Source organism: Rhinolophus sinicus, chromosome 5, assembly GCF_057876585.1.
Source record: "Rhinolophus sinicus isolate RSI-liver-muscle chromosome 5, RSI-T2T, whole genome shotgun sequence".
Classification (NCBI taxonomy): domain Eukaryota; kingdom Metazoa; phylum Chordata; class Mammalia; order Chiroptera; family Rhinolophidae; genus Rhinolophus; species Rhinolophus sinicus.
In genome coordinates, this window is record NC_142505.1 from 85,228,158 (window position 1) to 85,242,555 (window position 14,398).

The 14,398-nt window shown below is 41.0% G+C and overlaps 1 protein-coding gene and 1 pseudogene across 3 annotated transcripts in view; one reads left to right on the top strand and one right to left on the bottom strand.

Moving 5' to 3' along the window:
* Positions 1-276: 276 nt before the first annotated feature.
* On the bottom strand, positions 277-415 carry LOC141567382 (U2 spliceosomal RNA; annotated as a pseudogene).
* A 5,337-nt stretch (positions 416-5,752) lies between these two features.
* The window catches only part of KCTD16 (potassium channel tetramerization domain containing 16), a 226,003-nt gene continuing 217,357 nt past the window's right edge, over positions 5,753-14,398 (top strand). Inside the window, exons 1-2 of one of the 3 annotated variants that reach the window (XM_019739077.3) lie at positions 5,753-6,629; positions 7,006-8,140. In XM_019739077.3, the coding sequence (XP_019594636.2) occupies positions 7,309-8,140 (832 nt within the window). In that variant the 5' untranslated portion in view covers positions 5,753-6,629; positions 7,006-7,308. Of the gene's footprint in view, positions 6,630-6,924; positions 8,141-14,398 lie in introns of those variants that run through there. The other 2 variants (XM_019739078.3, XM_088798688.1) reach the window with 2 other exon arrangements.

Sequence of the window (14,398 nt, forward strand, 5' to 3'; positions counted from 1 at the left end):
TAATCTCATTGCCCATTACTTATTGAACATGTGCTCCGTGCCAAGCACTTTCAGAACATTATCTCTAATCCTTACATCAATCCTGCAAAGTGGATGTTTTTACTTCTAATAGTATACACAGGAGGAGACCATCCTCAGAGAGATAAAGTGATTAGCTGCTGATCATACAGACTCTTTCAAACCCTGCTCTGCCTGACAACAACACTTGTTCCTTTTCATTCTAACCAGGATTTTCAAACTCTATTTCCTGCAAGTTGATTCGGGGTGGGAGTGGGGGTGGGGTTCAATAAATTCTACTTCTACATATATAAAACTATTTAGAAAAAAAGTACACTCAAAAGATCACTGACACATTATTGCGTTTTGTACAGGTAGCTTTTTACACTTGATCTTAGCCAAAAGGCCGAGAAACGATGACAGGTAGCTTTTTAAATACATGTTTTTGAACTTAACACCTAAGCTTACTCTGACTTGATATTGCTTGTATCTGTTGCATATTTTGGAATGATGACAAAGATGTGATTTGAAAAATGGGTTTCCTAGGTAGGAGATAAAAGATTGACAATTACTCGTCTACAAATTACACTACTCCTTTACCAAGAGGTATACTTCATAATACACAGCAAACATAATAAGTACCATATCAACATGTATAAGACAGCATATGTAACAAGCATCATACAGTGACTAATACAAAATAGTTAAGCAAACTGTAGGGGGAGGCAGGGTAAACCTCTTTTGTCTTTTATAGCTATTTCTAAAATAGTATGTGTGTGTTTGCTGGAACCAATTGTTTGATAGTTGGGCAACTATATTCTATTTTTTTCCTCATTGGCCAATCCATTTTACGAAATAGAGTCTGTGTTTCTGTTGCTTAGGTTTCGTAGTGATGAGATCTCAGTTTCAAAACACGTATGTGCAGGTTGGTTTCACCCAACTTCACGGCCAAATCATGCCCTCCCAATTTTGACCACTTGTTCCAGGAAAGTTTCCTTGTTTTCAAGAGAAATCTAACAGGTGACTGCACATCTGTGCCTATTACAGAAATCGATACATCCCCTCCTCACACACACACATAAAAAAACTTAGGCTACTAAGCAGTTGATAATGTCACCTTCATACGTGAAGAGCAGTACTTTTTTCTCAGATCAGCATCAACATTATTAAAAGTTCAGATCCCAAAATGACAGTTCACTTGGAAGAACTTTATTCTGCAGGCTGCCTTTCAGAGGTGTCATGGTGACATGGACAGCTTTCACTATTCTTATTTTATGAGAGTAGAGTTCAAGAGTATTTTCAGGGAGAGACTGTAAGAGAAATGACCACGCTGAGTGTCCGCTATTACCTCAGACTTTTAGGTGGACCTGAAAGGTCGCAGTGGGTGACCTCTAAGGCTCTCTCCTTCTAACTTTAAGATTACACAAGTCTAATCCCGTGTACGGCTTTATGTTAACAGAGAAGATCAGTTTGCTGCTTTCTTCCTCTGTTTCTTACCTAGCAAATTACTTCCTAGTATGTCTCTGAAGATTTGACAGGTGTATTTTACCTCTATTTTGCCATCAGTCATGGTATCGCTATAAAAGGAGACAACTTTATTTTATAGATATGGAGGCAGAGGCCATCTGAGGTTAAGTGGTTTGTCCAAATCATACGAGTATGTGACCTATGTAGGACCAACAGCTGAACACAGCCTCAGGTATCTTTCTGTAAATAAGAGGCCATGCTCAAAACTCAAGAAATTTTCAATCCCTGTCTTTCATTGGTATGATTTTGAGTATAAGTGTGTGTTTGTATGTGAATGTTTGAGTTCAGAGATTGTATAGAACTCAACTTTGCATTTTAAGTACCCAGCACTATGCTGGATATAGGTATAATACTTCATAAATCTATGTGGAATGAATGAAAGAGTACCAGGAATATAACCTCGTCTAGCAGAAGATAGTGGCATTTTCATTTTTCACCTTCGTGGAATTGATTATTCTGAGTTCCTCATGCTGCCACCCCATCTCCCCCACCAAAGCCTGAAATCTCCCCATTATTAACAAATACATCTATAACAAGCCATGATCTTTACTTGAAACTCAGTGGGAAGAGCAAAGATTTTAGAAGTAGAGCTGCATTTCAAGCTTTGGGTATCTTTTCTAACTTCTTTATGCTTCCATTGAGTCTAACAACAACAAATACAGCCACTTTTACCACTATTAAGCTAGTATTAAGTACTCAACTAGAGCCAGGAAATGTGTTAGGGTCTTGCATGCATCATAGTATTGAGTCTGCGTGACACACCTGGAAGGCCTGTCTCATTATCCCCATTTTAGCCTGGCTCAGAGACATCGAGTCTCTTGTCCAGTGTCACACAGCCGGAGCTGGGAGAGGGGTAATGGCCACTGAGTGCTTGATGGCCAGCCCTCCATCAACAGTAGCTATTAGGATAATGGAGCAGGCCTTGGGGGCATATAACACAATGAGTGTACAGCATCTTAGTAACAGTAAATTTATGGGATGAATTTCCTCCCTCCCTGATAACAAAGACAGTCAGCATAAAGCCTATCTCTGCTCGAGGAGCTAGGAAACTTGAGGATGGGTTGGGGGTGAGGATTTGGGAGGGGATCACATGTCTCTAAAATGAAAATTGTTCCTTTGAGAACGTACTCCTCAACATTCAGCTATGGGGGTATATGACAGTTACGAACAGGAAACAGAGGCTGACACGTTTTATCAATTTCACAATTTACCCATGGTGTGTCTTGATGTGCTGTATAGGTTTGACTATTACACAGAACAGGATGGAACATTCTTCCTTGTTCTGCCTTTAAGAGAAATCTGTTGCTATATGCTCAGCCTTCAGGCGAGTGTACCTGCAAGGTTTCAACGCAGAGCAGCCAGAAGAGAATCATAATGCTAGCAGTGTTATCTGCTGACACCAAGGACAGGAATACACTTACAGCCTAGACTTGGCTTCTTGCCTCTTGTTGAGGCAGAGCCAGGCTTGCTGACAACCTCCCGGAGTTACTCTCGCTTACGCTACTAGCACTATTTAAATCTCTCTCGATAGTGTATTGCTGTGTTCTTCAAGCCTATTCTCTCTCTAATCTCACTTCTCATTTGTTTACCTCTCAGAAACTAAAGGAACAAGAAAGGGTACAGAGCAGAGGATGTTAACCAATCTTGAACCGAATCCCTGATCTCTCAGAAAGGTGAGAGAAAGGCCCCAAAACCTCTCAATTTCTTGAGGTTTCAGGTAGATTAAAAAGTAAGTATGCCTAAAGGGGGCTAGCAAAACGTTTGTTTGTTTATTTATTTATTTATTTATTTATTATTTTAGCAATTTACTATCATAAATGAACATTTTAGCACAAAATAATATAAAGCAATCCAATTGTGTAAAGAATAGGATATTTGCAGTGTTTATTAAAAAATGCATCTTCAGAGTGCTCTTTTCAGGTCATGTGGTCCAACCATGGGTCACAGGTTAAGGCTGTCTGGTGAATGTTTTATTTTTTCAACCCCCAGAGTGTTTCTCTGTGAGTGTATGTGTAATCTCATTTCAAAAAGAAGGCTTATAGAAGTGGCCGGTTAGCTCTGTTGGTTAGTGCGTGGTTCTGGTAGCACCAAGGTTGCTGGTTTGATCCCCGCATGGACCACTGTGAGCTGAGCCCTCCTTAAAAAGAGAGAGAGAGAGAGAGAGAGAGAGAGAGAGAGAGAGAGAGAGAGAGAGAGAGAGAGAGTTTATAAAAATTTGCAGATTGCTGGCAATGTGGGTCCCTGGTTTCTCTTTACTCAGCCTTGCTAAGTGGCCCCTGAAATATGCAAACCAATGAACGGAGCTCCTGGTTTTTGATATTCAGAAGACTACTTTTTTAAATTGTTAAATTCTTTAGTCTTGCAATTTAACTTAATATTAAAAACTCTTTTAAATGACTTGATGTTTTTTTGTTTTCAAATGTGTAGTAATCTTGAAATTCTTTTTTTTTTTAAATTTACTTCCTCTCTATCCCTGTTCTAGAATATGTAAGGTTATAAATAGGACATTGATCATACAGAATAGGCAGTGGTCTAAACCCCACCCCACTACTCCACGGCTCTGTGACTGGAAATGCTTTCCATCTCTGGTCCTTAGTTTCTCTAAGATGAGATGGTGATGTCCGTTTCTCAAGTTCCTTTTAGCTTTTAAAAGGCAATGGTTTTTCTTACTCCCATTCTCCACTTCCTGCCAAATTGTCCCCAGAATACTTTAATATCTATTTTCCAAAGCTATTGTCATGGTGCGCAGGCCTATTCTGTTAGGAATAAAACATTTTCTTATTTTTAACTACAACAAAATCCAATACTTAATAGGCATAGATTCAGACTTATTTTTTCCCTTGAGCTGGTGGCAGCTAAATGTTTGTCATTATGGTGAAAAGCATGTTTCTGGTAATACTCAAGCCACTATAAAAACTGTAAAATAAAGAGAAGAGATTTAACTTCGGCTCAGGTAAGTTGTCCGACACAGATCTGCACTGATAGCTTGGGGACAGTAGATGGCGATATAAGTGCATCAAATAATAAACATTTCCTTGATTGGTTCAGTATTAAGATCCCAATGATTGAGGCCAGAACAGGTTAACACATTTAGTTAAAGAAACAAAGTCAAATATAATCAGGTGTTGGACTGTTAGCTAATATTCTGATTGTGTTCAGTAACCTGATACTTATTGAAAGAAAAGATTGACACATTAGAAATTAGTTTATCCTACTGCTGAGTCTACCTTCAAGCTAATTCTTGGGGGTGAGAATTGGCAATAAAGGGGATATCTCTAATTCATTCTTTCTATTTTATTTATTTTTAAATAGCGATTGTTTGGGATAGAGTGTGTCTCACATATATTATTCATAGATGAAGTACTATATTCCTATTAAGGATGTGAGTCCTAAGATACTGGTGTTTTAAAGTGGAAATAGCTGACTTACTGTAAACTGTTGGCTGGGCCATTATTGACTGGCAGGATCAACTGGAAGCACTTTGTTAGTGGATTAGGTTGCCCTGGAAATGCCTTCCTGAAACTCTAATGATGCACTTAAGGGAGTCTTCTGGGGCAGGAGTAAAACGTCTCTTTGCAGGCGTGTCTTCCACCAGAGTCCTCTTGGGATGAGTGGGGAGGGGGTGGGGCACACCCAAGGAGATGCTCAGTAAGGAAACAGCCCCAGAAAGAGGTTGCAGGTTACAATTTCTTACAGGTAAGCGAAGATAATGGAGACAAGGACTAACTTGTGTAAACTGTGGGCTTTCTGAGGGTACCAGCGCTTCATAACATTCTTTTGAAAGAGCGCTATCAATTCCAGGGAGACTGTATTTATTTATCATTTATTTATTGGGGGGGGGGGGTGGCAGAGGGATGGAGAAGGTAGGGAAAAAAAAGAAGAGAGCATTTGAGAGAACATGGTTTAATCCCCTCTGATTAAAAACGCTGCTTTGTAGCTTGAACGTTGGGGGTCATTCGGTGTGCTTTTTATTTTTTTCTTAAACAAGCTTTAGTGGGGAAATTTGCCCTTCAGCAGAAATTCAGTGCATGTGCAAAGGGTTTGTTTGTAGATTTTTCAAGTGAAAAATCACTTGGGTTTATCTCATCACTGGGTTGGGGGGGTTGTTTCGGGGGGGGGGGCGGGGGGATGGAGGTGTAAAGACTAGAGGAAAGGGCAAAGCAAAGGCCCTTGGATGGAAACTCCACACTTCCGGACAGGGCAGGGCGGGAAGTGGATGCCCGGTGCCGCGTCCCCGCCCCAGGCCAGAGCGCCCGGGAGTCGCGTGTCCACGGCTGGCGCGCGTCGTCCCCGTGCAGTCCTGGCGACCTGTCACCGAGGAGGACGTGACTCGGAGCTGCCTCCGCTTTCTCCAAGCCATATTCCTTTAAGATGATGTAATAGTCATTTCCCTGGATGGTTTCTTGCCTGCACTGCTGAAACAACAGCAGCCAGCCCAACTGCGCTGGGAACTGGGGAACCACCCAGCTCCGCCGCCCGCGGAAGCCGAGCCGAGCCCCCGCCGGTAGCTCTGCGCTGCGGCGCCGCCGGCTCCTATCAGCGCCCCCGGCTCCCACCTGGCTGGGAACATGGGAGCCCGTTCGCTCTTGCTGGCAGGTGGGGTGGCTACCTGGGACCCCAGCAGGGCACCACTGTCTTTCTTTCTGCTTCTGGGCTTTCTGAAAAGCTTCTAAGTCCCGGTACCTCTGGCAACTCTCTTCTGTTTTAAGGATTCTTGCTGAAGGTTGGATTTTTTTTTTTTTTTTTTTTCCTGGCGACGCTTTGGTTGAATATTTTTCTCAGCTTTGCTGCTTCAACCCAATCACCTGTCATCACCGTTTAACTTTTGTGTGACTTGTTTTAACTTGAGATTGGCAGTGAATATATACATACATACATATATACATACAAGTATACATTTATATAAATATATATATATATATATATATATATATATATATAATATTGTTATTTTCTAAGAGCAATCTTTCTGGCACTTTTCATTGATACCTCTGTCCTTTACCTCTGTGGGATTTGACAAGCTCAAGGCTCAGTGTGGCTGTGGATTCTGACTGCTTTGCAAATGGGTATTTCTTCACAAGACTGGGTTTCCAGCACTCACTAAGGTAAGTTCTGAGGCTTATTGATTTTCCTGTCCAGCTGGAAAAAATAATCCCTTTTCAGGAGTTGAAAATTGCATATTCCTTTTAAATGAAGAAATACAAATAGAAATGTTTTTAATACTCATTTCTGGAGACAGAGGCATACAGATAAACATGCAGACACAAAATAGCTTGAGAGAAGCTAGGATTTAGTTGAATAATGGCTGAAATCAGTAATTCCAGGGCTGCTTATGTAAAATAATCTCTCCCTCCCTCCCTCTCTCCCTCCCTCCCACCCTTCTTCCTTCCTTCCTTCTCAGTCCCTCTCCTCTCTCCAGTGCTCTCTCTTTTTCTGACTCATGCTGGGTTTGAGGAAATAATTTTCTTTCTTTTCCTTCAGACAGACCTCTGAGTAACTGGGGACTTGGCCTGTCTTGTCTACTGAGCCTGGGGGAAGATCGAATGGAGATGAGTTGGTTATATTCCATGAAGTAATAGCTCACCACCAGCCAGGGTTTAAACTACTTCACCTGTGGACTCTTCTCAATTTTGCTTTCTGGGGGAAAAATCTAGGATAAGAGGAGGTCGTTTTTAACAAGTTAGCATCTTCCTGCCTCCCTGACAAGTTGATGCAGAGGATAAGGCTGTGACTCCATTGGATTGCACCTTCATAGCAAAATAGGAAGAGAAGAAGAAAGGGACAATGGCTCTGAGTGGCAACTGTAGTCGTTATTATCCTCGAGAACAAGGGGCTGCAGTGCCCAACTCCTTCCCTGAGGTCGTGGAGCTGAATGTTGGGGGTCAAGTGTATTTCACTCGCCATTCCACATTAATAAGCATCCCTCATTCCCTCCTGTGGAAAATGTTTTCCCCAAAGAGAGACACGGCTAACGATCTAGCCAAGGACTCCAAGGGAAGGTTTTTCATAGACAGAGATGGATTCTTGTTCCGTTATATTCTGGACTATCTCAGGGACAGGCAGGTGGTTCTGCCTGATCACTTTCCAGAAAGAGGACGACTGAAAAGGGAAGCTGAGTACTTCCAGCTGCCAGACTTGGTCAAACTCCTGACTCCTGATGAAATCAAGCAAAGCCCCGAGGAATTCTGCCATAGTGACTTTGAAGATGCCTCCCAAGGAAGCGACACGAGAATCTGTCCCCCTGCCTCGCTGCTCCCTGTGGACCGCAAGTGGGGTTTTATTACTGTGGGTTACAGGGGGTCCTGTACCATGGGCAGAGAGGGGCAGGCAGATGCCAAGTTTCGGAGAGTTCCCCGGATTTTGGTTTGTGGAAGGATTTCTTTGGCAAAGGAGGTCTTTGGAGAAACTTTGAATGAGAGCAGAGACCCTGACCGAGCCCCAGAGAGATACACCTCCAGATTTTATCTCAAATTCAAGCATCTGGAAAGGGCTTTTGATATGTTGTCAGAGTGTGGATTCCACATGGTGGCCTGTAACTCCTCTGTGACAGCATCTTTTGTCAACCAATATACAGATGACAAGATCTGGTCAAGCTATACTGAATATGTCTTCTACCGTAAGTGCAAAGGGTTCTTTTTATTTTTCATGTGTATTGATTCTCTTTACTGATGTATATGGTCTGCATGTTCAGTCGATGTCTAAGGAATGCTATTTTGGGGATTTTTTTTTTTTTTTTTAACTCTTGGGGTATAGAGCATTAGAGGTTATAATTCAGCTCTCATGTCTTACCAAAGGCAACTTTTATCTACTTTTCCAATGAAGTCACAGAATATTCAAAGGCCTCAAAAATCACAAGATGCAAATGATATTGGTATAGGTAATATGTGGAATGAAAATAGACATGTATATCGGTTCGCCAGATATTGAATTGTGAAGATAAGGCAATGATTAGAACTGGGCTGTTGGTCCATGGAGATTGGTAGACTGAAGTGGATGAAGGGCTGCTGTCTATTCTTTTATCTGAACTTTGGGGTCTCTGAAGCTGGTTGCTGAAGACTTGCTTTCATCGGGGGGCTTTGAAAACACAAATGGGTGCTGAACTGAGTGACGTGATCTTGGCTAGATGGCAGTAGAGACTGACGAAAGACCCCTTTCCTCCTCCCCCCACCCCCAACCCCAACCCGAGTCTGAAATTTGCTTTCATAGGCTTTACAAATCAGCTGTTGGACTCTTTAGCATTTTGTAGTGAGACTTGAGTTGCACTGCAGACTTAATTAAGCTGAACTTCGTTTAAGATCCATCTAAAAGGAGCTAGATCCTTAAGAACTGTCAATCACATGCAAACATCTAGACAGCTAAGGTGATAGAATTGCTGACATAAAAGGTAACCAGAAGGAAAGAAAACTATTGTACTGAAGCTTTTTTAAAAAATAAGGGTTTCTTAGAGGTCAGTCCACTTGCTTAGATGACAACTTATGGTACAGATTGCCTGTTTTCTTGAAATGACATTATTCTAGATAAACTATAATCCATTGACCTCTGACGGGAGAACAGTAAATACGTCTGTAAAGTTGAGTGCTTGATTTAACTGCTGATATTCAACAGGACTGGGAATTGGGACGTGAATCCCATAAGGAATATTTTTCCAGTGTTAACGTTCGATTTCTTCTATTCTTATTTTAAGGCAGACCTATACATTTAGGGGGTTAAAATGTCTAAATTCCTTTAAACATAAAGGTACAAATGAATTTTACAGACTGATTTTTGCCTACTGTTGTGCTGATTCCTTTGGAGACAGTGCCGGGAACCTTGGTGAACTGGCCAGTGGGAAGCCAAATTATTCCGTACTGGGTTATTCATACATTGGGTGTTTAGAAGTGAAGATACATGGAATGTGTAGAAAGGACAGCCTATGGAGAAAAATAAAATCAGCTATCAGTTCAGGATCATATTGATATGCAGTAACAAGCATGATTTGGTCCAATAACCCTATTCATGGCCTTTATCTATAATCTGTATCTACCTGTGTGATGGAGCTCAGTCACCCGATACTGTTTTCTTTCTTCGGGTGAATTTCCCACTAGTGTAGAGATAAGACTAGCTTTTTAGCCTTTTGTAAAGGACTCTGACTTTATCTGTGATTCTGTAGAACAAATATCTTTTCCTTCCTTTTCGGAAAAAGAGAAAATGCACCGTGGGGAGAGTTCCAATCTAGCTTTGTGATATTTTCCTTGTTCTCCAATTTCTAATACTTGAAAACAGCATTTTAAAAAGCTTCAGTCAAATAAATGAAAGCATACCAGCCACCCCCCCGCCCCCTGCCCCAAAAGACTGCACTAGATTTCTAATCACTTGCTCACCTAAATGAGGCTCAGAACCTGACATGCCTATTAGCTCAGCGACATTTCTGGGTTCATCACAGACTTATGTATCTAACCCTGTGCCCTCTGGAGGGGCTCTGTTCTGCTGATCGTATGACTGCTTCCTTCTCTGTTGGACTGCTGAGAGAGGTTGTCAAGGGGCAGCTTGCCCTCCATCCCTCCACGGACAGGCTAGCATAAATACACAGCAACTTCATATTGCACAGCATATATGCCTCATATGATAAGCTTCCCCTCAGTGCCCAACATCTATGGCTCAGTGTTAACTCTTCCTCTGTCTTAGGACCAATCAAACTGACAGCTGGCTTTCTAGGGTGCGTAACAGCTTCCTCACAGCTGCTTAGCCATAATTATTTAATTAGAAGCTGCCAACTGTGCCTATATAAGCATTAATTCATCAAACTGTTGTGCTTGAGTTAATGGGCCAAAACTGTGGGAGGTGCTCTAAAGCGTCAGTTGACTGCGGGCAATCTTCGGTGAGCGAGCGCTAGCCCCATTAAGCCCAGCTCAGAGCCACCGAGTCCCCGGCCACTGTGTGCAGTGTAGAGTGGAGTGCTCAGAGGACAGGAGCTGCAGCCGGCCGGATTCTAAGGGGCAGCACACAGCTCCGGGAGTGTGCCCGCATCCTCACAAACCAACCAACCAGCTACCAACCAGCCACCAACCAACCAACCAACAAAAAAAGGATGCTCTTTGTGGAGGAACTCAGCTTCCTCCTAGTTCAAATTCATATATATATATATATATATATATATATATATATATATATATATATATATGGAGAGAGACAGAGAGAGAGAGAGAGAAACTCCATAGATCCAAGAAATTAACTCCAAGCAATCACACTCTTCTAATTACCCAGGGATAATGCAGTCACTTTCCCTGGATCCGTATCACAGTAAAAAATAAATAGCAAGAAGTTAATACATTGCATTTGGTGGTTGACAGTCATGGGGAGAGACCACTTCTTCCTATTTGCCTAATTTTCTTAGAAGTTTTCCAAGGGGAAATGAACCCAAAATCTGTCTCTCAATTATTAAGTGGTTAGATTTTTGCCTCATTTAATCTTCATGTAGACCTGGAGATTAGCCTCAGGTAGTTTGAACTGCATGTTTAGTTCCTGTGAACCATGAACAATTAAAGTCAACAGGTGCTTGTATGCATTTGAGAGGGTAGTAAGAAATGTGTGTCTACATTGCTTACACATCAAAATACGATATGGGAGGTACTATAGATTATGACTCACTTACCAGCAACCAAGAAAATGTGAGTGATACACGAACATACAAAAGAAATGTCTGTCCTGGGATTACCTCACAAATGGTGTTTTAGATATGTTTTTTGTTTCAATTTCAACCATTGAGGAGGTACCTTTCCTTCTTTCCCACCCGGCTAGATAAATAATTACCTCCTTCAAGGGTTGTATAGAGAAGGTAATATCATAAACATCAGAGAATGCCTTCTTGATTCACCTCTAAATGAAATGGGAGCTAAGTAATTTGGAAAAGAGAAGTTCTGATCCAGACACTCAATAGCCATTCACACCACTTAGAAACAAAATCACAGGTGCATGGAAATAAATGAACCACTTATTTAGAGCCATTTTCCAATGCCTGAGAAAGTGGGAAGAGAATTATGCACATTTCCTCAATCTGACTCATGAGTGAGTTACTTCAAACAAGTGCCTGAAAGCACTCCGATTGAAAGGCATTTGCCTCTAATAAAACTGTGATAGCATGACCACAAGTAGGGAGTTTAATTCATAGGATACTTACTCTGAGCTCTGGGAATTAGAGAGACACCAATTCATCACTTTTTCAACAAATTGCTGCATGTACGTTCATTTTAGCCTTTCTTCTCTTTACCTCTTTTCCTTACATTTAAAGGGCTGTTGCCACAAAAGTCTCTAACTTGCTTTGTGTACATAGTATATATCTTCAGGGCTGTGGACTGAGATGAGATGTTGGAGAAAAGCAAATCAGAAAATGATTTCTCACTTAGAATTTGGCTGCATGGCCTTGTATTGGGAAGGGATATGTGGGTCTGGCCAATGTGAATAACTTACCCAACATGGACTTTAAAAACTTCAGTAAGTGAGTGTGTTTTTATAGGAAAACAGGTGGGAATCTTGAAATGATTCCAGCTCTAGTTATCCTGGTTACTTTGAAAGATACCAATGAAAATGTCAATGCTTATTACCCACAGAAATATGACGTTGGTACATTCAAAATGAAGCCAACAGGACAGAATCATGGCCTCTACCACCACCGACGACATCTCCACTTTCTGGGATGATTTTCTGCCTTATCTACCTTAGATGCTCTCTTTCCGTCTTGTTTTAGTGATTCCTGCTTTGATGTTCTTTCCCTTCATGCTATAATCAAGACTTGTTGTCAGTAAAAACTCTGTTCTGTCATTATATTTAGCATACTTTTAAGGCATGGTGTAACTTTTCTCAGGGGTTTTTGTACAGAAGAAATCTTTTAATAGTTTAATAGTTGTGGATCAGGAAACTGTATTCTGAAGGCAGTGTTCTTAGACTTGAGGTGCCTTAATTTATAACTAAAACAATATATAGCACAACTTAAATATAAGGCTTCATCAAGAAGTCAATTTAGACCCAGGTGTGGGCAGATATTGGATGGTGATGGTGATGATAATGGGCAGGGGTGGTGGATGGAATTTTTTCTTATCTCTTTAAGATGCTGTGCTCTGAGCATTGGGTTCAATATAACAGTGATAGAAGCATGTTAGCAAGATATTTTATTATATTGTTTGCTTTTTCATGCCAAACAAGATGTGTTACCAGAGCCCAATCCCTTGTGGAAGGTGATTCAAGTGGTCCCTTCCTCGGTCTGTGGCCTCACTGAATGAATTTGGCAGCAAGTGTCAATATGTGGACAGAAAAGGGAGGTCTCTCAGATTGCCCACAAGTGCCTTGATAAGTTAAAAAGATATCTATATAACCGGAAAGAGAAGACCAAATGCTACTGACAGCCGAATGAGGTTTGGATCTTATCGAAGGAATAAGAAATGGAACTAGCAGCTAATGTGCCACAAAGCTCCATTTGGATCCCCTCCAAATACAAACTATGGAGAGGAGCGACTGTTAGAAGGCAGTGCCAGTCCAGTGCACAGAAAGCAGTTCCTTCAGAAATTGATAGATGAATACTCAGTGTCTGCATCGTAACTGTTGCTCTTTTTCTTTGGTCTTGGCTATAACTTTCCTCAAATACTGGATTTCTTGGCAAGTCAGTACAGAAATTTTTCAAATGCATCCAAGTGTCGAGACACTCAGCTCCAATAATAACAATTATCATTACAAGACCGATCTTGTTTCATATATATTCCTACCTCCTTTCCCTACTGTCTGCACTGGATTATTTTGAAGTAAATTTCAGACAGCCATGATTTCATTCATCCATAAATGCTATACTATATGTTTCTAAAATATAGTATATTATGTTTGAACTGAAAAAAATAACAGTGCAATTGTCGCATACAAAATTAATATGTAAGTCCTCAACGTTCTGTGACTTTAGGCCAATCTTTGTATAACGAAACCAGTTGTACCATAGGCTGATGGATAGAAACAATAGTTAAGTTCCTATGACATCTCATCGATGTTATAACAAAATGACGTTGAATAAACGACATTGTTCGAGGACTTGCTGTAATTCTTAAATACAATTTAATATGCAGTTGGTGTTCAAACTGCTTTGATTTTGCTCACAATATTTTCTTAAAGTTGGCTTGTTTGAGTCAAGGTCCAAATGAGATCCATTCATTACCTTTGGCTGCGATTTCTATTCTCTTTCGAAATTAAAGAAAAACAGTTGCATATAACTTACATGCAACCAAGTGGCAAAACGTATATCCTAATTATCTTTTCATTTCTCCTTCCCTCCCTCCCTCCTTCTCTCCTCTCTTGCTCTCTCTCTTTTTTTCCAACTTATCGGAAGAAACCAAGTTGTTTGTCATGTTAAATGTCCTGCATTCTGTGTTTTGCTGATCCAGCGCTGTGATCTCTGTGATGTCATAAGCACATTTTTTTTTCCTGACCCTTCTATTTTCTGTACATTTGTTAGATTTAGACTCGAGATTCTAGAGACTTGATCAGATTCAAGTTCAGTATTTCTAGCAAGAAATCATCATAAATGATGGCAAATCCACATTGAATTTGCTTTCACAGATTGAAATGCTATATACTATGAAGGCAAGGGAAGAGAATATTTTTATTGTTAGTTTTTCATATTTATCATATAGATACATAGCAATAGGGATCTATTTTATATAGCAGATACCTATTTTTTGTTCAAGCCCTTCAAGAGCTATCTAGTATTCCACTGCTGTTCTCATCATTAGACTGGGGGTTGGTCGGGAGGGGTGGCTACCATCAGGGCTGCAGTGAGCCGACCCACAAGTGCACCGGGTCCTGGGGGGAGGGTCCTGTGTGATGGGGGCTGGGAAGAATTCTTCTGGGTGGGAAAATT